This window comes from Peromyscus leucopus, chromosome 2 (genome assembly GCF_004664715.2).
Source record: "Peromyscus leucopus breed LL Stock chromosome 2, UCI_PerLeu_2.1, whole genome shotgun sequence".
Taxonomy (NCBI): Eukaryota; Metazoa; Chordata; class Mammalia; order Rodentia; family Cricetidae; genus Peromyscus; species Peromyscus leucopus.
Window position 1 is genome coordinate 28,448,753 of NC_051064.1, and position 25,558 is coordinate 28,474,310.

The 25,558-nt window shown below is 38.8% G+C and overlaps 1 protein-coding gene across 1 annotated transcript in view; it reads right to left on the minus strand.

Moving 5' to 3' along the window:
* Rp1 (RP1 axonemal microtubule associated) overlaps positions 1 to 25,558 on the minus strand; it is a 294,119-nt gene that overhangs the window by 67,895 nt on the left and 200,666 nt on the right. The window contains exons 17-18 of the mRNA XM_037202448.1: positions 18,154 to 18,285; positions 82 to 281 (exon numbers count right to left, since the gene is read on the minus strand). Of these exons, the coding sequence (XP_037058343.1) occupies positions 82 to 281; positions 18,154 to 18,285 (332 nt within the window). The remainder of the gene's footprint in view (positions 1 to 81; positions 282 to 18,153; positions 18,286 to 25,558) is intronic.

A 25,558-nucleotide genomic window follows, 5' to 3' on the forward strand; every position in this document is an offset into this window, starting at 1 on the left:
CTCTTTCTCCCTCCCTCCCTCCCCCCATACTACATGCCTTTATAATGTTCAAACAGTAAAATGACTGCTGATGTTGCTTACCTGAAACTCATCCTTCTGTCCTGGAAGGAAGAGCTGCTCTGGGCTGTCCTTGGTAAGACTGATTGGTCCAGTGACTCCTTCATCTCCATACACCCAGAGTGTGACATTGGCCTGTGTCCCTGTATCTCCAGTCACCACTAGCACCTTCCATTCACCTTCTGACAGAAGAGTCTCAGTACTGTGGGAATGCCTGCTTTCTTCTGTATAGAGTGGGAGAAGGACAAAAGGTACTTTAGGCTAACAGAATCCTTTGTCACACTGGGGTCCAAGAATATCAAAGAACACCCAAAGGAGCATGGACAATGTGGGGTGAGGGAGGTGCTGAAGTGTGCAGACTCCAGGGAGCTGACTTGTGCTTCTCTCACCACAGCAAAGTTCAGGGCAACTGACTCAACTGCTGAAGGACACTACACAAAAACAATAATTACCTGCCATGCCCAGCGAGCTATTACTTGTACTCGGTGCTGCACCACCGGAGAGTATGCTAGAGCCAGCAGTTGTGGGCCCATAGATTTTTCATAAAGTTACTTGTTAGCTTTGTGGGCTTTATATATAACCAATAACTACTAATAGAAGGTAACAAAATGAATTAAAACATGCTTTCAATAACATTAAAATAGCATGTCAAGGACAGAAAAATTTTTTCCGAACTATTTCTAAAAAATATCAAACTAGAGAAGGAGATAAAAAGAATTTGGAATTAAAGTGAGCGTTGGAGCCCACAGAGGTTTCCTAGTAGCTTTACCCAGCAGAATTGCATTAGAGGATGATTAGACCACTGGCCTGAGTGCCAGATGTTTGGAAGAGTCTACAATCTCTTGTGTCTAGCGACGGGGGTCTTTTTGCCTCACCTTTGGCATTGTTATAAAAAGCACTTTTGAGTAAAGTTCTGGGCCGGTGGATAATGATCTAGGCCTACCCGAGACTGTCTTGTGTTTCTATCTATTTCTCTCCCCTCTATATTTCTATCTAAGTCTCTTATCCTTCTCTCCCCAAGAGTCCCTGGGGTAAATAAATGTGGGAGCTGGTCTCCCACAAGTGACACTTTTCACATATACAAATAGCTACAGTGAACTAATTTTTAAATAATATTACATATGAAATTAAAAATGAAAAATCTATTAAAAATAATGTATACTTACTGAAAGTTACTTTCTCTTGGCTTGGATGATCTGTCAATACAATAATAATCACTATTTGCTTATTTCTCCCCTCCTTCTGTGTGTGTGTGTGTGTGTGTGTGTGTGTGTGTGTGTGTGTGTGTGTGTGTGTATGTGTGTGTGTGTGTGGTGTTTGGATCAAGGGTTGACATTGAGTATCTTTCCTTGATTGCTCTCTACCTTTGTCTTTTGAGACAGAGTCTCTCAGCATACCTAAAATACACTGAATTGGCTAAGCTGGCTACCCAATGAACTTGAAGGAGCCACCTGTCTATGACCCTTTCCCAAACTGAGATTTTAGGCACTATGGCCAGATTTTCATGTCAATTCTGTAAAAATCAGGTCCTCATGTTTACATGGCAATTACTTTATTTACTAAGCCATCTCCTATGCCCAATAATGACCATTTATCAAGACTATTTTTGAGCTCTGTGTTAAGTGTACCATACACAATTCAATATACAGAAGAAATGAAATGAAGATATTTAAAATGTCCTTAAAGTAGAAGTACTATGTACAGACTTTCAACTAACATTAAAGGAATGCCATCATTCTACATTGTTCCCACTTCATGAGAAGAGTTTTGAAGTTTTTTTCTTAAAGCTTTTACTTTGAGACATCATGGAAAACACATACAGGGACACATGGAGAAGACATGATCACAGAATTGAAGGTAACACAGTAAGAAGCATCAGTGCTGCCTGTCAGCTAATGTTGAAGTTCTGGGAGTTTGACATGATCCAGGGGTTTACAGGATGGATTAGTATTCCTCTCCTTCTTCCTCACCCTCTCCTTCAACAGAATCCTCACCCACTTCCTCATAATCCTTCTCCAGGGCAGCCATGTCCTCACGGGCCTCAGAGAACTCCCCCTCCTCCATGCCCTCACCCACATACCAGTGCACAAAGGCACGCTTGGCATACATCAGATCAAACTTGTGATCTAGGCAAGCCCAGGCCTCAGGGATGGCTGTGGTGTTGCTCAGCATGCACACAGCTGTTGCTGGAGAGCTTCTCTCCAGGTTCCCCAAGCCCCACAGTCCCACAATCCACTTATAAAATAATCACTCAGACGCTTATATCACTTATAAACTGTATGGCCGTGGCAGGCTTCTTGCTAACTGTTCTTTTATCTTAAATTAACCCATTTCTATAAATCTATACCTTGCCACGTGGCTGGTGGCTTACCAGCGTCTTCACATGCTGCTTGTCCTGGCGGTGGCTGTAGTGTCTCTCCTCCTTCTTCCTGTTTCCCCAATTCTCCTCTCTCTTTGTCCCGCCTATACTTCCTGCCTGGTCACTGGCCATCAGTGTTTTATTTATATAGAGCAATATCCACAGCACTTCCCCTTTTTTTCTTTTTTTAAAAAGGAAGGTTTTAACTTTAACATGGTAAAATTACATATAACAAAGCAATTACCGAGCAAGAATTATAGTTACAATATTAAAGAAGATGTCCTATCTATCTTATATTTGTGAGTTTAAGGTTTTATATCAACTTATCTTTTATCATAACTGAGGAAATTACAACTATCTAGTTTTCAACCACATCAAAGACCTGAGAAGGAAGATAATGGTACCTGAGAAATGGTAGATGGATGCAAGCAACTTTCGGGAATCTTGCAAAAGTAGACCAAGACATCTGGCAGCCTGGACAGTCACCTAATGTTTCTCAGCATTGTTGGTGCATTTAAATTGGCTACAGGCCTAGAGTATCTGACAGACCATTTTTAGAAGCAGGAATTCTGAGAGACCATCTTACCCTGTCTTGGCAGAGTACAGTGGTCGCTTTCCTTGTGTCCTGCTTGTCCAGAAAGGACAGCATTATATTTGTACTGTCAGCCATCAAGGCAAGGGCAGTTCTTTGGCCAGTAGGCCATTTTGTGCCAAAAAGACAAACTTCCAAATGGAAATGTCTTAGAAGCCCAACATTCTCTCGGGATCAATTGGTGCAGCCAGGAGCAATTGTGTCTCACGTCAACAGAATTTTAAGTTATTTAAATGCCATATTCTCTAGGTCTATGAAGTGTTTAAAGATTACCTATCTATCTGAAATATATCTATGTATACCTAGAAGACTTAACTAACATGGCTACAAATATGATTATCATAGATGACTAATTATTAATCTATTTTTAATTATCCATTACAATTTTGAATGAGTTACATAAACATAATACCTCAAACAAGAATAGAAATATATATATACAGTATAACAAAATTAACTTCAAGTTTGTATCAATAAACTAAAATTTATACCAATGTAAAACATTTTAAACATAAACTAAAATCTATACCAATGTAAAACATTTTAAACAAGTTTTTCTTTAAAAGTAGGTTCATTAATCTACCCTTTTATCTTATCATCTCCATATCCTCCTATATATCTAATCATATCCCCTTTTTCTTTTTTAGAAAGAGATCACATTTATAATCAACCTGTTTTAAATAAAAATATTGGTTTTTGTCTGTCCCACACCAGAGGGCTCTTCTGATTTGGGACACAAGAATCTCTTAACCATTTTTTTTTAAGCAATATGTCTGGGTTTAGAGGGGGAGTGAGCCAATTCCACCTCTAAAGCCAGCTTGGTATATTTGGGAATTTGGGCGTAGCATCTCTTACTACTTCCTGCTGGAGGGGGGCGCTGTATCTTATGGGGATACAAAGAAAATTTTAGGCCTATGGGGTAGTCCTTGAGGCTGTATTGTGGGAGCCAGTTGCCTTGAAACCGTTCTGGATGTTGGATCATCTGGGCCATGGTGTCATCGGATATCTTTCAGGGGGTCTTGGACAATAATAATATCATTAAGCTGACAAACATCATCCACAGATCAGCTTTGAACTACAAGGTGCTCAGAGCAATTTTGAGATGACTAGCTGAGATGATCCAGTCTCAAAGACTACTTGAATAAGGACTTGAGATAAACCCTGAACTTTGGCATTATACATAGACTGGATAATGAAGGATATAGTTACCTTTCCTAGAATTTGACAATTAACCTAAAATTTTTCTTTCAGGATAAAGAAAACTTCGCCCATACCCAGCAGGAAGCAATTTTAAGAATACGACGCCCACATTCCCAAAGAGTGGTGTGGGGCGGGTGGTTTTTTGGTCTTTTTAATGGGTTTTTGGTCTGGGATAATTTTCAGTGTTTAGGGGGGTTGGTTACAAGTTATTGTCAAGGGTTAAGAAAAAGGCTAAGCAAAGGAGATTAGATTTAAGGTTCTTGTTTAAAAAAAAAAAGAAAGAAAGAAAGAAAGAAAGAAAGAAAGAAGAAAGAAAGAAAGAAAGAAAGAAAGAAAGAAAGAAAGAAAGAAAGAAAGAAAGAAAAGAAAAAGACAATTACTAATACTTTACATTGGATTGAATTGTTTTATATTGTATACAAATTTGAAACTGATATTGTTAGAAAATGCTATATGTATATTTCTAATTGTATTTATACCATTCATTTAACAATGTAATGCAAATTTCTGATCCTTGAATGTTATTATTACCAACTATTAGGATATAAAGAAATGAAAGTTAGTAGTTAGACATTACAATAGAACTTGTAGTCATATTAGATATGTTGTAAAAATTGAGCAGAGATGTTTTAGACAGGTCATCTTCAAACCCTTCAGAGATCTATAGAATATGGCATTTAAAATGTTTTAATAACTTAGAAAATTTTTCTTTTTGTGACATGTCGGCTCCTGGCAGTACCAATCTACTTCAGAGAAAATATGGGCATTGAAGAAACTGCATATGGAGTCAACTTTCATTGTGGCAAAAGTTAACCACTGGACAACAAAGTATCCTCGTATCAACAGGACAAAATGGACAGACAGAACACGAAACAAAGGACTACTGATTCTTGCCAAAACAAGTGTGGCTATGGCTTTATCAAAAGGCATCTTCTGAGGCCAGGACAATATGGCCCCATCCCTGAAGTGGCCTTCGCAATCCGGAAAAGGTACAGTGCCCTTTTCTTCGAAGGCAGCTGAACAGGCAGAGGACTGATGGCTACTGTTGTGCAATGGAACAGCAGCTAAAAGCTCATGCCTCTCAAAAGTAGACTGGCATTTAATAGAGGGATGTGGAGAAGAAGGGGATGCTGAGATGAAGCCATATATACACAGCCAAGAAGAATGAACAGCTGAATTAAAAAACTGTCAACAATTTCCAGAATTTAAAATCCTGAATCATGACAGGACACTAGTGGAATTCAGGTGTTTCTGGTACATGGACTGCTCTCACCCAATGTGAGGTTGAACTGTTGACCTTGTGTACATCCTACATCACAAATGAGTCTGTCAGATACACTAAGCCTATAGGCTGAAGATGATGCCCCAACACTGCGGAGAAACCTCAGGTGACTGTCCAGGCAGCTGGCTGTTTCTGTCAACTCACAAATTTTTTGGAAGTTGCTTGCATGTACTTCCTGTTTTTCTTTTTGTTAGCTAATATTATTCCCTTCTTGGGTCTCTGAGGGAGTTGAAGATTAGTTAGTTATGGTTGAAGATTAGTTAGTTATAGTTGAAAATTAATTAGGATAGAAAGTGCATTAGATACATCTTGGATTTACCAAAATAGGATAGATAATGGAATTATTTTCTCTGATTTGTCAAATACCTGTTTAGGTATTTATTACTTGTATATATTGTATATAGTTATTGTACTTTTGTATATAGTTTTCCTTTTGTTAGTTATAACCTTTTGCTTTTTTTCTTTTTATTAAAATAGAAAAGGGGAAATGTGGTGGTAATCTAATTGTACGGAAATGTGATTTTGATTGTATGTTAATAAATAAAGTTGTCCGGGGGTCAGAGCTATTAGAGCCATAGCAAGAGTGTGGCGGTGGTGGCACACGCCTTTAATCCCATAGATCTCTGTGTGTTCAGGGATACAGCCAGCATTGGAGACATATACCTTTAAGACCTAGGGGGCTGTACATTCAGACAGTGATGAGGCAGTCACATGTTTGGGTTTACAACCAATGAGAAGGCAGAACAAAATACTATAAATAGACGAACAGACAGGAAATAGGTCTCTTTCAGGAAGCTGGGACACCGCAGGTGGAAGGGTGAGATTTTAGCTCTGAGCTCTGACCTCTTGGCTTTCTCTTTTACATTGTTTCTGTGTTTCTTATTTAATAAGACGGTTGGTTACATCTACACACAGCCCTCTGGACCTTGGCCAGGTCCCCACCAGGCACCACAGTGGGAGACTGGTAATTAATGCCAACCTTGAAGCCAGTGGGGCACCAATCTACAAACTGGATACTGCGCTTGTTCTTGATGGTGGCAATAGCAGCATTGACATCTTTGGGAACCACATCACCACGGTACAGCAGGCAGCAAGCCATGTATTTACCACGGCGAGGGTCGCATTTCACCATCTGGTTGGCTGGCTCAAAGCAGGCATTGGTGATCTCTGCTACAGAAAGCTGCTCATGGTAGGCTTTCTTAGCAGAGATGACAGGGGTATAGGTGGCCAGAGGGAAGTGGATGCGAGGGTAGGGCACCAGGTTGGTCTGGAATTCTGTCAGGTCAGCATTCAGGGCCTCATCAAAAAAAAAAATAAAGTTTTCTTTATTAATTTTTTTATTTATTTTAATACCAACCACAGTTTCTTCTCCCTTCTCTCTTCCTGTTCCCTTCCCCTACCTCTTTTCTCCACTCTTCAAAAAGGGTAAGGCTCTCATCAGAGTCAAGGAAGCATGGCATGAAGATTCACAGTTTAAGGGAAATATTTATATAAGTAACATCTAGAAACCATATATTCAGAGAAAGTAGTTAAACTGAATTAATATTATAAAGATCTTAAAAACTGACAAAATAGACTTCAAACCAAAATTAATCAGAAGAGAAAACCATTTGTTAAAGGAAAAACCTACCAAGAGGATGGTACAACTCTAAACAATACTCTTTAAATTATTTAACAAAATAGAAGCTGAATGAACATTTCCTAATTCTTTTTATGAAACCACTATTATCCTAAAACTAAAATACACAGACCCAACCAAAAAGAAAGAAATAAAAGAAGGAAGGAAGGAAGGAAGGGAGGGAGAGAGGATGAAAATTAATTACAGACAAATATCCCAAACACAATAATGTTCAATAAATACTTGCAGGGAAAATTCAAAATATATCAAAAAATATTATCCATCATGTTTAATTTGGCTTCATTTAAGAACTACTTCTGTATAGCAAAGGGCACCATCATTGAGAAAAATGGCAGCCTATACATATTTACTAGAAAGTTAGTATCTGGAATATATAAGAAACTAAAAAAAAAAAAAAAAAAAAAAAAAAAAAAAAAAAAAAAAAAAAAAAAAACCTGGACATCAAGAAAAAATTTGCCCAATTTTAAAATGGGGTATAAATATAACAGAAAGCTCTCAAAAGATGAAATGCAAATAGCTAAGAAATGCTTAAAAATTGTTTAACATCCTTAGCCTTCAAAAATGCAAATCAAAATTATTTTGAGATTTAGCTTACCCAGTCAGAAGAATGGGAAGTATCAATTAGAAAAAAAAAATGGTAGCAGATTTTGGAGAATATGCAGTGGACGAGGGACACTTACTCATTATTAGTTAGAATGCAAACTTGTATAACCACTATGTTTCAGTGTGTAGGTGCCTCAAAAAGCTGAAGAGATGTACTAGAAGATTCAGATATGCCACTGTTGGGAATATACCCAAAGGACTTTGTATATTTCTATACAGATACTTGCTCATCTATGTTCATTTCTGCTCTATTCATAATAGCCAGAAATTAGAAGTGACATAGATGTCTATAAACTGATTACTAGATAATGAAAATGTAATACATTTACACAATGGAATATTTTCCAGCTATTTAGAAGAATTGAAATCATGAAACTTGGAGGTACATCAATGATTCCAGAAATAATCATCCTGAATGAGATAGCCCAGACCCCAAAACACAAATATTTAATATTTTCTTTTATATGTGGATGTTATATTTTTAACCACAAAGTTTAGGTAAGTAGTAATGAATAGTAGGGAAGGAGTGGACTTCCAAGGAAAAGAAGGCAGAATATAGTGTCATAACAAGGTAAAGAGGAAACCAAAGTGGATTAAATTGGGAGGAGAATGGGAGGGCAGGGTAGAGGAAAGAAAGTGGGGAAGGACAACTACAGCTAAAGAAGTTTTGAAAAGCCATATGGAAAGGAATTTTAATGGAGTTGCCATATAATGGGGAGACAATGGCCCAGTGGACATCTTATGCCACCAAGTAAATCCTCCAGTGTCAGGAATGAAGTAAAACTTGTTGAGGCAATGAACAAAGGGACTCAAAAAAAAAAAAAAAAAAAAAAAAAAAAAAAAAAAAAAAAAAAAAAACCAAGCATCACAAGTTATTGCCTAGACTATTGGGAACTCTTTACAACCTATTGGCAAGACCCTATTGCTGAATATACAACTTATTTATGTCATTAAACAAATAAAAATCAAGCTGGTACCCAACTAGAAGATTCATCCCTACTGATTATAATTCATGGTGCTAGAGGATGCTTTACCTGCTGCTGGAGGAGAAAAGAAATCATCAATTCTACTCAGCTAAAAACCAGGCAACTAAAACTGGCAAGATATAATGGTGCAATAGTGTCACAACTATCACTGGAATAAGAAACCACTTTTTGGTTAGATTTGTGGACCACTCCATTAAATGGAAACAATACATAATACTGCTAAAGTGGCCAAGAAATTGAAACTATATGGGTCAAAGATCAAACCTATTATTATTACTCTGCTAAAGGGACGTAGAAATAAAATGACTCCTGATAACATACTGCTATACCCATAGAGCAGAGCATTGTTCAACCCTCATCAGAGAGGCTTCTTCTTGCAGTAGATGATAACACAGAGATCCACACATGGACAATGCATAGAGAGTGAGATATTTTGCAGCACCTAGCCCTAAAAAGGGTGTCTTTTTCACACCCTTCCCCTCAAGCCTCAGATATCTATGCAGAAGAAGGTAGAAAATTTGGAGAGCCAGAGTTGATGGATGACTCCAAGGAGACAGCATTTCCAGATACAACCCAACTGATATACATATAAACTCACAGAGACAATGACAGCACATATAAGACCTGTACATGTTCAAACTAGATAAAATGCCAGCACTGAAAAGGGGAAGTGAACAGAGAGCTCCATCCCTAACCAAGGAGCTATCTTCAATAGATACTGTAGCATGAATCTTAAAAGTTCTTATTAACAAAATCAAACCTGAGCCAGGTATTGGGGTGAACTGGAAGATCAGAGAACCAGAACAAGCCACAGCTACCTCACCTCACCAGATCCTCAGCTGGTCTTGTTCCCTCAGACTGGAGGCCTGAGTCCTCATCCAGAATGGGTCTCAGCTGAATTGCTGCTCAAAAGCCTGAATGCTTAACCAGGCCAAATGCTTATACTTACTGGTCCTCACACCTTATATATCTTTCTGCCTTCTACCATCACTCCCTGTGATTAAAGGCTCGCTTTCTGGGATTAAAGGCGTGAGTCACCGTGCTTGGCTGTATCCTTGAATACACGGATTTCTACCTAGCTCTGCCTCCCAAGTGCTGGGATTAAAGGCATGTGCTACCACTGCCTAGCCTGTATGTTTAATATCGTGGCTGTTCTGTCTCTGACCCCAGATAAGTTTATTAGGGTGTAGGGTGTACAATATTTTGGGGAACACAATACCATCTCAAGATACCATCTGGGAAATGGAAAAAAAAATCAGTTTTCTCCACTGAAGTGTCCTAGAAATATCAATCATACTCAGGGGCAGACCTGATGGCTAGGAGTAGTTGGCCAACACAAAATGACTCAATGTTATTTTGGTGGGATTTTGTTTTATTACCTCTTTATTTATTTTAATTTGTCTGTTTTGTTTCATTTTTGTATTTTGTTGTTTTCTCCTGATTCTGTTTTGTTTTGTTTTTAGGAGAGAGAGAAAAAAGAACTTGAAGCTGGATAGGGTGGTAGAGAAATTTGGGGAGGAGTTGGAAGACTGGAAAGAAATGATCAAAATGTGTTTTGTGAAACAAATTTATATAAAAATAATTGTCTTAGGGTTTCAATTGCTGTGAAGAGACACCATGACCACAGCAATTCTTATAAAGCAAAACATTTAATTGGGGCTGGCTTAGAGTTACAGAGGTTTAGTCCCTTATCTTAATGGTGGTATGCAGGAGCCATGATACTGGAGAAGGAGCTGAAAGTTCTGCATCTTGATCTGCAGGCAGCAGAAACAACTGTGTCCACACTGGACATAGCTTGATCATGGGAGACCTCAAAGCCCACACCTATATTTCCTTCAACAAGGCCACACCTACTCCTACAAGGCCACACCTCCTAATAGTGCCAATCCCTATGGGCCAAGCATTCAAACACATGAGACTATGAAGGCCATACTTATTCAAAGCACCACATTCCACTCCCTGGCTTCCATAGGCTTATAGTAATCACATAATGCAAAATGTGTTTAATACAACTTCAAAAGTCCTCACTGTCTATCATAGTCTTAACAATGTTTAAAAACCCAAAGTTCGAAGTCTCTTCTGAGATTCATGCACTCTCTTAACTGTAATCCCCTCTAAAATAAAAAATAAAAAAACAGATCACATGTTTCCAACTTATAATGACATAGGGTATACATTACCATTCCAAATTGGAGGAGAGAGAGCATAGTAAGGAAATACTGGAACAAAGCAAGGCCAAAAACCAGCCAGGTAAACTCCAAACTCTACATCTCTATGTCTGATTTCAAAGCACTATTCAGATCTCCAGCTACTTTCTGCTTTGTTGACTTCAACACACTTCATTCTCTTGAGCTGGGTCTATTCCCTGTTAGTAGCTCCTCAACAGATATCTCACAGCTCTAGCATTTCCAACATCTTGAGATCTCCAAGGCAATTCAGGCTTCACTTCACAGCTTCACCTCTCTGGGCCTCCATGTAGGGACATCCCTGACACATGCCTGGCATCAGCAGCTTTCTTTGGTCACCAAGGAAGATTCCAAAACCCCTTTCTTCTATCCACAACTCTAGATTCAGAACCACATGGCCAAGGCTACCAAGTTCTGCTGTTTGCTGAGGCTGGACCCCTCATTCAATTACATCTTCACCTGCTTTCTGTTTTCCATGGTTTCCTTCACTGCCAAAGCTTGGCTGCCCCGAAACTTGATCTACAGACCATGCTGGCTCAGCTCAGAGATCTGCCAAACTCTCATTCTGAGTACTGAGATTAAAGGCATGCACCTCCATGCCTGGACCTAAGCTGTTCCCTAATTCCTTTTCACAAGTTGGAGGTTCACCTGAGTGGGGTCTTGTCCTGAGATCATCACTCCCTTTATTTTATTTCTTAATCTGTTTGTCTCCTTGAACACAAGTCTATTAAGCAGCACTTAAAGCATTCCATTGCTTTCATAACCCAAACTCTTAAAGTCCAAGTGACACCAAACAAAGCATGATCAGGCCTACCACAGCAATACCACACTCCTGGTACCAACTTCCATCTTAGTTAAGGTTTCTATTGCTGTAAAGAGACACCATGACCTCAAAAATCCTTACAGAAGAAAACATTTAATTGGGGCTGGCCTACAGTTTCAGAGGTTTAGCCCATTATCTTCATGGTGCCATGCAGGCAGACATGTTGCTGGAGAAGGAACTGAAAGTTCTACATCTTGATCTGCAGGCAGCAGAAGCAACTATGTCCACACTGGGTATAGCTTGACTTCAAAGCCCACCTTCACACTTCCTCCAACAAGGCAACACCTCCTAATAGCACCACTCCCTATGGGCCAAGCACTCAAACACATGAGTCTCTGGGGGCCATACCTACTCAAACCACCACAATAATAGATAATTTTAAGTGGAGGTATTATTTGTACATTATTCATATAAACTTCTCCAATCAAAGGTTCTTCCAAGTAATGAAAACTTATGTCAACTATTTATGCTATTTACTACACTAACTAGTACAAGCATGAAACAGTAAACATATTTCATTCCCAATGCTGAGAGGATTTTTTTTTAATATGGAAAGCAACACTATAGCTATAACAAAAAGAAAAAGGAATACAGCCTATTACCCAGAATTCCCACTTCTAGACAGCATTTTTAATGTCTGTGTGTGTTTATATTCAGATATGCAGTACAGATGAGTGCTCATTATAAGTTAGTAGAGTACCCAGTGGATATGTTTTGTGCTATCTATTGACTGTACTGCTTATAGCAATTAGGTAGATTCACAAAAGAGTATTTAATACTATCAAAATGCTTATAATTTTTGTTACTTCCTATTAACTGGAGAGCACATTATAAAACTGTAAACCCAACATAACCTATGTAGATGCTTTTAATATTTTGCTTTGTGCTTTATGTATTTTACTTTTTTCAGAATAAATTTAATTTGTGGACTACTGATTTGAAAAAAAGCTTTAATTTTCAAGTGGAAAATTTAATCCATGTTTTTCACCCATATTTCTCTCTGAGTTTTAACACTTGGGGACTGGCACCTTTCTGTCCTTGAAGAAAGCCGCAATGCCAAGTGGTCAGCCCTGAAAGCATACATACAAGTAGAATTATACGAACTGAGCAGGTTTCATTATTGTAATTATATGTAATATATTGTTTATTTAATGTATATAATTATATTGTATATAGTTGTATTATAAATATATATATATATCATGGCAATAACAATGAAAAAGGAGTATGCAAATTTGAAGAATAGGGAGGGCATATGGGAAGCTTTTGAAGGAGGTAAGGGAAGGGAGAAATGGTGAAATAATATCAAAAATATTTAATTCAAATCTTAAACAATAAGAATGATGCAATGGCTTTGCTTCAACAGACACCCAACAGCACCCTGAGCATTCACAGCAGGCAGAAAACTGTCAGTGTGGCTGCCTTTCTACCCTGTCAGCACCAGAAGGCAGGTACTGACTCCATGACTGCAGGGGAAACCCCCAACATACCGCCCTCTATTGGCCCTGTGGCCCTCATTTGTAAGAATCTTAAGAAGGTTCAGTTCAGAGCTCACATCATGTCTTCCCTGTCTATATTTTGTCTGATTGTGTTTAAATGCAGTGTTTCCAAACTTAAAACTAGGCAGAAGTAGTTTATATTCTCTCACAATATAACTTTTAAGAATATGAGTTTCTAAAGTATTTATAAATAAAATGATTTGGGACCTTAGCTTTGCTTAAAATGACCCAGTTGAGATGATATGAGATACTGTGAAGGGCCATCAAGCAAGATCGGCTTATGGTAGCAATTTAAACCAGGTAATGGGTACATGGGGAATGTATTATACCGTCTCTATTTTTATGTAAGTTTGAAATTTATATAACAAAATATATCGACTTTTAACAAAAAAGAGATTTCTGCCTGACATCCTCTCTTACAAGAAAACTGATTAGAATTCATCTTGATGTAAAGTAAAACTCTGCTCTAGTAATGGTAGAGATCCACCTGCTATTGCAATGCAGTGTTTATTACACCATGCTCTTGACAGTGCAGTGTTTATTACACCAAGTTGTTTGCAGTGCAGTGTTTATTACACCATGCTCTTGACAGTGCAGTGTTTATTACACCATGCTCTTGACAGTGCAGTGTTTATTACACTATGCTGTTGACAGTGCAGTGTTTATTACACCATGCTCTTGACAGTGCAGTGATTATTACACCAAGCTGTTGTCAGCTTCTGATTCTCTTGCCCCCTGGTATAAGTGAGAAAAGTTTTATCTTTCTTGATAACTAAGCATTTTGAACAAAGACAAGGTTTTTTTTGTCTATAAATACCGAAAGACTGGATTGATAAACATAATCTTCAATTTGCTTTTAAATGCCTTTAAAGGCAACAAAAGGTTTTCCAAAGTGTTTTAACTTATATTTTCATGTAAATTTAACTAAGTTTTTATGTTTTCATATGATTTCAATCAAAATGTATGTAGTGTGACTTCTACATTGTCAAACCAAAAAGAAAGTATTTCTTGAAAGAAGCAATGCACAGTAGTACAACTATCTGGTGGGGACTGGGTGGCAAAGACACAGGAACGCTCAATGCATTTTTCCACTCAAAATTATATATCTCTTAAATCCACTCCTGCTGCAGCCTAAAAAGGCCAAGTTCAAGCACACCATGCATACATGCCTTGCAGCATGTCACAGGAGATGCTTCTGTGTCTGCTGTCTGTGGTGTGTCAGCAGCCTGTAAATAATGTGAGCTCAGCCTTCTCCCTTTTGTCTTTAGTCTCCACTCCCATGTTGTCATTAATTACTAACAAAGAATTTACAAGACTTTACACTAAATTCAGGACTCAATGTTTATTTTATACCTAGAATGCCTACTACCAGTCTGCTGGTAGTCATTTTTGTATGCTTTAATGTTTGATCCAACCCACTTACTCATTAATATATTTTGAGACTGCTACGGCCAAGTTTGATTCCTCCTCACTGTATTATCTTATGTACTGGCTAGTTTTAGGCCAGCTTGACACATTAGTGTCATCAGGAAGGAGCAAGCCCCAGTTAAGAAAATGTCTCCCTGGGAGATTGTCAGTTCATCTGTCTCTGACATGTTCGTGTCTTCTCTAAGTAGCATTAGTGAGAACTTTAGCATGTTTCTGTAGTCAGCAAGAGTCTTTACACCTTCTAAGTGTCCTGTCCCTTAGCCAGGATCCTTCTATTTTTCTGTCTCTTACTCCCATCATTTAACTTTGAAAGCATGGGCTCCATGACCAACCCTGATCATGTTCAGGAATGTCTATATTTAGACTCATTTAAGAATCTCTCTTGACTTCTGGACATGTCAGTTGAAGTGGGAATGGGTAGTTACCTTCTTTGCTAAGCTCATGTTTATTGGTTACTATTCTGTTGTAATAAAAGTTCATAAACATGAAATCATAAAAAAAAAGAAAATGTCTCCATAAGATAGAGCTATGGGCAACCATGTAGAGCATTTTATTAATTAATGATTGATAGGGGAGGACCCAGTCCTTTGTGGGTGGTCCCATCCCTGAGCTGATGTTCCTGGTTCTATAAAAAAGCAGGGTGAGAAAGCCATGGGGAGCAAGCCAGTAAGCAGCACCCAACCCTACATGGCCTCTGCATCAGCTCCTGCCTCCAGGTTCCTGTCCAGCTTGAGTTCCTGCCCTCACTACTTTTGATAATGTTGAGCTGAGAATGAATAAATCCTTTCCTCCCCAGGTTGCTTTGGTCATGATATTTCCTCACAGCATAGTAACCCTAAGACACCCATGATATTTCCTCACAGCATAGTAACCCTAAGACACCTTATATTGCTGATTGGTTAGGCACAGGGTATGTGTGTGCGTTATAGGGACTAAGCAAAAGAACAGTGTCGAACATCTGAATTATCATAAGGATTAGTTCTTTTATTTTGCCCAAGTCATTTAGTGTTATGTTGAATGAAGACAGGTGTCTGCTAATGGTCCACAGACTGACCTTTGTCATCAGGGTGATGCTGTTGCTAGGTGATAGACCTTTAGGGGTGGGTCTTATAGGAAGTCCTTATGTCTTATAGGACAAATCCTTAATGAAGATTCTGGAATCTCCCTCTCCTTCCCCGACTCCCACCTCTTCCTCTTCTTTATTCCCCTTTCCCTCTCTCCCTTTCTTTCCAATCTCTATTCCAATTTGAAATGTAACCACTTGCTTTCAAAATTCATTTTTACCTTTGACCTATGAAATGATGCTGTAAAAAAGAATTCCTGTTTTATACTACTATATGGACTTTGCAGTCCAAAACTTAGAGCTAAATAAAACTTTTATCTTTTTAAGACAATTGCCTGTGGTACTTAGTCATAGTAATGCAAAGATAACTAATATATTTCATTTGCTTCATTCAAAAATTCAATAGTTCCTACCACTCAAAATTTTAACAATGGCAACATTTTACAAGAGCAATTTTATAGGAAATATAAAAGTTTTCTCTATGCTTTTTTTTCACTCACAAAAAAAAGTCTATTTCAGAAGATTTCAGCTAGCATGCTATTTTGAACCATGTCACATTTTGCTTGCAGTAGTCAACTCTTATTTAAAAGCCTTTACTTCCTGACACAAATTGAATTCTTCTATGAGAAATTTTAACTAAGCACTTTTCTCATGTGAGTAATTCTTCACACTGCTCCATGAATCTATGTTGTGTGGAAATACAGTCTAGGATTAGTCCATTACAGCAAAAAGTCACAATGATGATTTACCTATGGCTGGTATCATAATGATGTAGGCATATCAGAGAGACTTTTTATTTATTCATTGACAATTTCATACCTGTATTTTTTGGTTTTGAGGCATTTAATCCCCATTACATTCTCTTACACACTCTTCCTCTGAAAACCTTCTTTCCAACAAGCCTCCTCCTATTTTGATGTCTGTCCCTGCCCTCCCTCCTCCCTCCCTCTCTCCCTCCCTCCCTCTCTCCTCCCTCCCTCCCCCTTCTGTCCTTCCTTCCTTCTTTCTTTCTTTCTCTCTCTTATTTATTTATTTATTTATTTATTTATTTATTTATTTATTTATCATCAAGTTTGAGGCTGCCCACATGAGCATATTGGGTGTGGGGTGGGTGTGGGAGTTACCTCCTGGAATGTAGGCAACTAATCAGTGGCTATCCCACTTAAGAAAATCACTCCCTCAGAACCCACCACCCACCCATAGTCACACCATGAATGAGTACCTTAAGAGGCCCTCATTCATGCATCAGAAAATAGTAACAAGTCTGGTCTTCTGTAGATCTTACACAGGTAATCATGGCTTTGGTGAGTTCATAATACAATGAGCATATCATGCCCAGAAAATTTTTGTGGCACTCTTCCTCATTCTCTTGCTCTTAAATTCTTTCCATCCCATGTTCACAATGTTCCCTGAGCCTTGCTGGTGGTGATGTACATGAGTTATTTCAAGCCAAATACCCTACTATCACTTATTCTCCACAATTTGACTACCCATGATCTCTGCCTTAACTGCCCCACTCCGCAGAAAAAAAAATTATCTTATGATGTTTGAGAGACACCAATTTGACATCATGTTCATTTAGCACAGCAGAGAGTTCTCTGTTGGGGCCTAAGACTTCTCCAGCTACAGACTCCTGGGCAGACTTACAGTACAAGTCATCAGTTTTCTTTTGTAGAATGGGCATCAAACCCAATTAGAAAGGATTTGGCTACTGTCATAGTGTCATGCACTAGTAGGCGTATCTTGCCAAGGAGGCTATTTTTATCAATTGCTGTTTGAAAGAAATAATAGTACAGCCAATAAGTAATTTTTAAAAACCATTTTGTTAAAGGTAACATTCTATTTATATATAAAAATGGGCTTGTTAAAAAAAGAAAGAAGCCGCTAGTGGTGGCACATGCCTTTAATCCCAGCACTCAGGAGGCAGAGGCAGGAGGATCTCTGTGAGTTCAAGGTCCGACTGGGCTACAGACTGAGTTCCAGGAAAGGTGCAAAGCTACAGAGACTGTCTCGAAAAAAAAGAAAAAAGAAAGAAAAAAATGAGTCAAAGTCTGGTGTGGTGGCACACAACTTGACTTCCAGTCTTCTGGCTGAGGATCACAAGTTCTGGGCAATACTGCAAGAGTCCTGCTCCCTTCTGTCCATTGATGGTTACATCACAAAGCACAGAACTTGGTGGATGCTGTACATTATAACTACTAGTAAGAATATATTTGAGAAAAAGAAAATAATCAAACAATATAGGAAGTAGAAATCCAAAACTTTAGGATTTGAAGTACTTTGTTCATGGTCCACCCAATTCATCTAATTTTACAATTGTAGAAATGAAAATTATTTTGGTTGTGTTAAATCATATAATGTTCTTCCTAAAGCAACTACAGGGAAGAAGCAAAGTAGAGAAACAAACCAAAAGAAGAGGAAAAGACTGCTGCTTACTTTCTGAGAACAACGGTGAGGGGTGTCTGGCCTTGGATTCTAATGGTGTTTCTTTCTGGTGTTTTGACAGATGGATCTTGTCTTCCCCTTGGCTGGGTGTTGCAGACATTCCCATTGGGTTTTCTCTGCCAACTGAAATTAAGATATTTAAAAATTGAAAGACACTATCATTTCAAAATCCCGATTTCTTCTCAGAATATTCACCATATGCTCAGCATCCAGTCTAAGTTTTCCCATTGTTTGCATTTGCCTATTAAGATCATTTCACTCCTCTCACACAGTTCCCAGAAAATGACTTTTCATTCTTCCCAGCAGGCTGTGCAGAAACGGCATGCCTATAAAGCCTGTTCACTGTTCTGTATTCCAAGCAACAAGCAACAGCTTAACATCTCAATACGAATCAAATGACTTATTCAAGATATTTTCTTTACAGATTCTAAATGGGAGCTACTTGAGTAATCTGCTGTTTTGCCTTCTTCAAAGAAAAAACTGAGCAAAGCATCATTCAAACAGAACTTCATGCAATCTTACCAGAATATCTAACCAGAGAAATATATACATATCTATGAATGAAAAAGAAACTAGCTACTTTTCTGTCATCTATAAAAAAAAAAAAAAAAAAAAAAAAGCAAGTAGTTTGGGAGGCTGCTTCAAAAATAGATGTCTCCAGCTTCGCTGAACAATGTCTATTGAAGCTGTCTATTCACAAGTGTTACTTATGTTTAGAATTTCAAAATTAAGTTGCGTTTGTTCTTTAAGATCAAGCATAAGAAAGGTGATACTTTCCTCACATACACAAAGCCCTACATTTCAGACTTAGTACCCCATAAAACTGAGCATTGTGGTATATGTGTCCAATCCTAGCACTTGGAAAGCAGAGACAGGAAGACAAGTAGTTCAAAGGTCATCCTTGGTTATTTGGGGATATAGTGAGTTTGAGAATAGCCTGGATACATCAGACAGTGTTTCAAAAAAGTAATTAATTAAAATTTAAATTTAAAAACTAAAATTTAAAAAAATCAAAAGTTGAATGTGAAAATTTATTAGCAGCAATGTAAAATGATAATTGTAACAATAATAAAAGAACTGTAATTTTCCTTATAGAAAATTAATTATTCACATCTGATGGTATCATTATATGCATATTGTCAGTTATATCAAGATTCCAACAGACTCTAAAAAGTCAATTAATAAAAACATTTTGTTTTATATTTAAAAAGATTAAAAACCAAACAACTGATGACCAGCAGCATGTGAAGACGCCGGTAAGCCACCAGCCATGTGGCAAGGTATAGATTTATGGAAATGGATTAATTTAAGCTATAAGAACAGTTAGCAAGAAGCCTGCCACGGCCATACAGTTTGTAAGCAATATAAGTCTCTGTGTTTACTTGGTTGAGTCTGAGCGGCTGTGGGACTGGCGGGTGACAAAAATTTGTCCTGACTGTGGGCAAGGCAGGAAAACTCTAGCTACAAATGGCGCCCAACGAGAGGGCAAGAGTTTCCACCTAAAACCTGAGAAAAGATTCTAAAACGGAGCTAAAAACAGCTTCCTAATTGTCTCTCTCAAATGAGCAGCAGCTGCCGGTTTGAGCTACTGGCGGGTTCCTGGCGGGAATGAGGCCTCTGCAAGTGGCACATTAAGCTGCGTGGTGGATTTAGCCTTTGCTAGTACAAAACAAAAAAAAAGAGGTTTCTGGGCTACACGCTGCTTTGATAAAAGCATAGACCCAGGAGGGCTCCCAGAGCTGGCGGAAAACGTACCACCGCCATGTTGGAAAGCTGAAGTGGACAGAGCCAGCAGCCACAGCGCCGTTTCAGGCTTAAAAGGCTGCAGTTTAAAGCAATAGGCTTAAGGTAATATAAAAAATAAGCCACATAAAGATGGCTACCACACAGAGAATCTGGATTATGTTCTCTTTGATATTCGTAACTGAAGAAAAACATTTGATTGCAAAAGCTGTTGAGTTATGCCAAAATGTATATTTTAAAGATACCTTGACTTCAAAATTTGGCTATAAGGATATGTTGCTTTGGAAAAGAGGCTCTGCTTTTGTTTCTACAGAAAGCCAGAGGCTATGGATTTGTTCCAGATTAAGATACATCAGGTTTGACCAGCCAAGACCACCTGAAAGGTCTCCGATGACACCATGGCCCAGATGATCCAACATCCAGAATCGTTTCAAGGCAACTGGCTCAGACGATACAGTCTCATGGACTACTCCATGATCCTAAAATTTTCTTTGTGTCCCCTTAAGATACAGCGCCCCCCTCCAGCAGGAAGTAGTAAGAGAAGCTACGCCCAAATTCCCAAATATACCAAGCTGGCTTTGGAGATGTATAAAAGTTAAAACCTTCCTTTTTAAAAAAAGAAAAGGGGAAGTGCTGTGGGATGGACTGTATGTCAAATAAAACACTGATTGGCCAGTGGCCAGGCAGGAAGTAGGTGGGACAAGGAGAGAGGAGAATTCTGGGAAGCGGAAGGCTGAGGCGGGGAGACACCGCCAGCCACCGCCATGACCAGCAGCATGTGAAGACACCGGTAAGCCACCAGCCATGTGGCAAGGTATAGATTTATGGAAATGGATTAATTTAAGCTATAAGAACAGTTAGCAAGAAGCCTGCCACGGCCATACAGTTTGTAAGCAATATAAAAAACAACAACAACAAAAAAAAACCAAACAACTATAGTAATGAATTTCTGTCACATTTTATAAGTGAGATTATTGTACACATAATCTGATGAATTGCTATTGCACTTAGATTTTATATGTAATTTTATTTTTAGATTTTTTTTTCAAAAATCAAGCAAAAATGAACTTTCTAAACACATTTTACAACAAATATCTGTAAGACTTAGTAGGGACATGGAGGCCTTTGTGCTTACAGATGTGCACTAAGCGAGCCTGGGATGTTAAGCACACAGGGTTGTTTCTTCAAGAGAAGGAACACAAAACCTGTTCTCCTACCCACAGGGCTGGAGCAGACATGCTTTCTAGCCTGGTGACCTTTTTGTTATTTGTGTGGCTGGAATTTTCTGGTACTGGATCTTCCCCCAGACTCTTACCTTAAATTCATTTTTCTCAGTCCAAGTATAGAACCTATCTTTTGGACTTTACAAAGAGTTTTGATGTCACATCTGATCTGTTTTTCGCTTACTTTCTTGTTGAGATTTATGTATTCAGAGAAACAGAACAGCCAGTTACTAGCTTATCTCTAGGAAATCCTCATCCTCAAGAGATCGAGTTCCTGATTCCTCACACCTTATATACCTTTCTGTGTCCTGCCAGATTACTTCCTTGGATTAAAGGTGTATGTCACCACTGCCTGGTTCTGTGTCTCTCATATAGCCCAGTGTGGCCTTGAACTCACAGAGATCCAGACAGATTAAAGGTGTAATAGGACTAAAGGTGTGTGCTACCACTGCCTAACCTCTATGTCTAATTTAGTGACTGGTCTGTCCTCTCATTCCCAGGTAAGCTTTATTGAGGTACACAATATATCACCACAGAAAGGTTCGAGTTGTAAGGATCTTGTAACCCCACACAGAGGGAGGTTTCATTACTTGGGTTTGTAAGTGTTGGTATTACCTGGAGTAATAGGAATGAATGAGATTCCCAAATAACCCATGTATCTGGATTATAGATAGAGAACCTCCTGCCCAGTTCAGCATAATAAATGCTCATATAAATTTGAGTACTTTCAGTTTCTCTTATATATGAGATTCATATGTTCTGAGTAAAATTCATGAAAGAAGATGAAGTTTTGCTATACAAACTGTCTATCACAGCTAAATGATAGTGGGAAATGGTTTTATTATAAATTCTCTATTTTCAATAATTAAATCAAATCTCAACCAAATTATACATGAAGAAATCAAGTTACAGAGAAATAATGTGATTTGCCGAAAATGATTAGAAGACATGATGAAATATTATTTCTTGCCTTCCAAAAATCTATCAACTGTTTAAATTATAAAAGACACACTGTGAAATATTTTCTTCAATTACTATAACAGCAAACACTTGTAGAGCACTCATGGAGTGTCAGACACCCTTAGATGTTAGTTCACATGGTTCTTACACCAGTTCTGTGTTAAGGTATTCTTGTCTTCGTTTCATAGAAGAGAGGCGGGAGGTCCAGTGTGGACACAAGGCTGCCAAGAGACCATCTGGGATCTGGACAGCTTTGCCCTCCCAGCCCAAATGCTAAAACATCACCTCCCAAAGATCTTGCTGTTTGTAGGCAGAGCCCATCTATTAGAATGCCCTTGCCTTACAGGAGTATGAAGCCTCTCTGTTCTTTTCCTACCACTCTCTCCTCTCCACCAAGCTCCTTATTGGGCACATTCTACTCCGAATTTCAAAAAATAGTGTGAAAAAGCTTGTGTTGTAAAAATAAGTTGTTGACTTGGACTGTGTTGAAATACAAATAATTCAAGACTCAACAATTTCAAAGTTTTAGTATTCTTTGCTTCTTCCTTGGAGAAGATTCAATCTATCAACCATATTTACATAGTTCAGATTCTGTAAGATTCATATTATTCTAAAATTATAAAGATTACTAGGGTAATTACTGAAAAAAAGTTTTAATAGACACTCTATCATCCCCACAAAAGCTTGTGATAGCTTTCTGGGAGAGAACTGTTTTTATTGTGGTACTTTGGGAAAAAACTAAGGCTTTGCACATTAAAGAACACTGTACCAGTGAGCTACCTCCCGCTCCAATCTCGGAGAGGTTTTAAGCATTTTCTGCATCACTTTTGAAGGATTCTTTTGAAGGACCAAAGGAAGATCACCAATAACTCCCATCTCAAATACAAATATTTTCATATGATTCATTTACTGAAAATACACACACTTGCAATTTCAAATGTTCATGAATTCAAGCAAAAAAAAAATCTTACCATAGTATAATGTTACTATTTTTATGTGCATATGACAAAGCAGAATCTGAGATGTTTAATTAGGTACATATTGCTAGCACATAAAAATAAAACCCAGGCATGATACATCATTGTGTGACTGTTACAGCATTTGCACATTCAACGAATACACCCAATTTACCTGCTCTGAAACAAGCACTATGCTGCATCTGCAGATGCTATGGGATGGAGTCAAGTGCTACCTTAGTGTCAGTGTTCAGAGAAGCCAGCTAATGCCAGAGCAGGAAAACAAAGGAGTGACAGGGTAAGTTACAGATGAATACCCACTTGTGTGCTTTCCTGGCCTGACAGGTAACTCAGCAATTCTCAGCAAAGTGAAGTGGGCTGAGAATGAATATCTGACCACACTGAGTTCTCACGGTGGCTCCTGCTCAGCAAAGAGCACCCTGCACATAAGAACCAAGCTTTGTGTTTTCTTTCTCTGGAATGTTCAGTATCCGTTAAGACTCAAAAATAGGCCAGGCGGTGGTGGGCACGCCTTTTAATCTCAGCACTTGGGGAGGCAGAGGCAGGCGGATCTTTGTGAGTTCAAGGCCAGCCTGTCTCCAAAGAGAGATCCAGGAAAGGTGCAAAGCTACACAGAGAAACCCTGTCTCGAACCCCCCCCCCCCAAAAAAAAGAACTCAAAAATAAACCTCTGAGAGCAGTTGCAGCTGCTTACTCTACAGTCACACTCTTCATTATCCCAGATGGGAAACACACAAATTTGCCATGGAAGCCAAGAGGTTTTTGTGGTGAGTGTGAACATGTAACTTCCCGAACACTGGGATTTCCCCCTCAGAAGCATAAGAAACCAGTGCCAGGAACTCCATGGAAGGAAACACCAAAGCTTTCATACATATCAGGATGTTCATGACTCAGTGCTATGAGACGTCTGAAGCAGTGTCTCCGTATTTTGCTCTTACTAAAATAACAAGTTGCCCTTACAAACAGGGAAGGAAATGCAAAGTGCTCAAGGTCTACAGCAGGACAGATTGGAGAGTGTGTAATGTGATTTTTGCCTATAAGTTGACAAGTGTGGTCTCCTAGTATCTCTCATTTTTCTGCAGGGCATCCCTTCTTTCCATCTCCTCTTCTATTTATTTTTATAAATTTATTTATAATTATCATTATCTGTTCTTCCTCATCTTTTCTTCTCTGCTTCTTCCTTATTATGTGCCCTTTCATCCTTTTTTCTAGAAGCTTACTGCCTCCTGCTAGCTCTTCCTCACTCATCTACTCCACCCTGCAACCTTTTATGTGTTCTCAGGTTATCTGCTGCTCTGCAGAGATCCCCAGGCAGACTGCATACCCATTTGGCTGAATGGGGTGTCACTCTGTGACAGTCTGTGGGAAACACGTTTACTAGCTCAACAATTTATAAGGCCTAAGAGCCAGGCAGTGGTGGTGGCGGCAGTGGCGACGGCGGTGGCACACGCCTTTAATCCCAGCACTCAGGGAGGCAGAGCCAGGTGGATCTTTGTGAGTTTGAGGCCAGCCTGGGCTACCAAGTGAGTTCCAGGAAAGGTGCAAAGCTACACAGAGAAACCCTGTCTCGAAAAACAAAAAACAAAAAACAAAAAAAAAAAAAAAAAAAAAAAAAATTATAAGGTCTTAAACACAGAAACTTCAGGTTTAAATGGAATCAATGCAGATAAATATAAATAATTAGGTCAGAAGGATATAAAGTCATGATGCAAGGCAAAGACTTCTGAGAGGAGAGAAAAGAACATCAATTGAGAAAATGCCGTTAGAAGATCTGGCTGTATGCAGGTGTGTAGATGTAACCAACCGTCTTATTAAATAAGAAACACAGAACCAATGTAAAAGAGAAAGCCAAGAGGTCAGAGCTCAGAGCTAACATCTCACCCTTCCTCCTGCGATCATCCTAACTTCCCGAAAGAGAGCTATTTCCTGTGTGTAAGTTGTTTCATAGTCATTCTGCCTTCTCATTGGTTGTAAACCCAAACACGTGACTGCCTCGTCACTGTCTGTATGTACAGCCCCCCAGGTCTTAAAGGCATATGTCTCCAATGCTCGCTGTATCCCTGAACACACAGAGATCTATGGCGTGCGCCACCACCGCCACACTCTGTCTATGGCTCTAATAGCTCTGACCCCAGAGCAACTTTATTTATTAACATACAATCAAAATCACATTTCAGTACAATTAGAATACCACCACACAGGTGAGTCTGTAGAGTACTTTCTTAATTAGTTATTGATATGGGAAGGCAGAGCCCATTGTAAATGGGCTGGGCTGGTGGTTCAGCATTCCATAAAAAAGCAGGCTGAGCCAGGCAGTAGTGGCGCACACCTTTAATCCCAGCACATGGGAGGCAGGCAGATCACTGTGAGTTCAAGGCCAGCCTGGGCTACAGAGTTCCAGGACAGGCTCCAAAGCTACACAGAGAAACCCTGTCTTGAAAAACAAAAACAAAAAACAAAAAGAAAGCAAGCAGGTTGAACAAGCCAATAAAC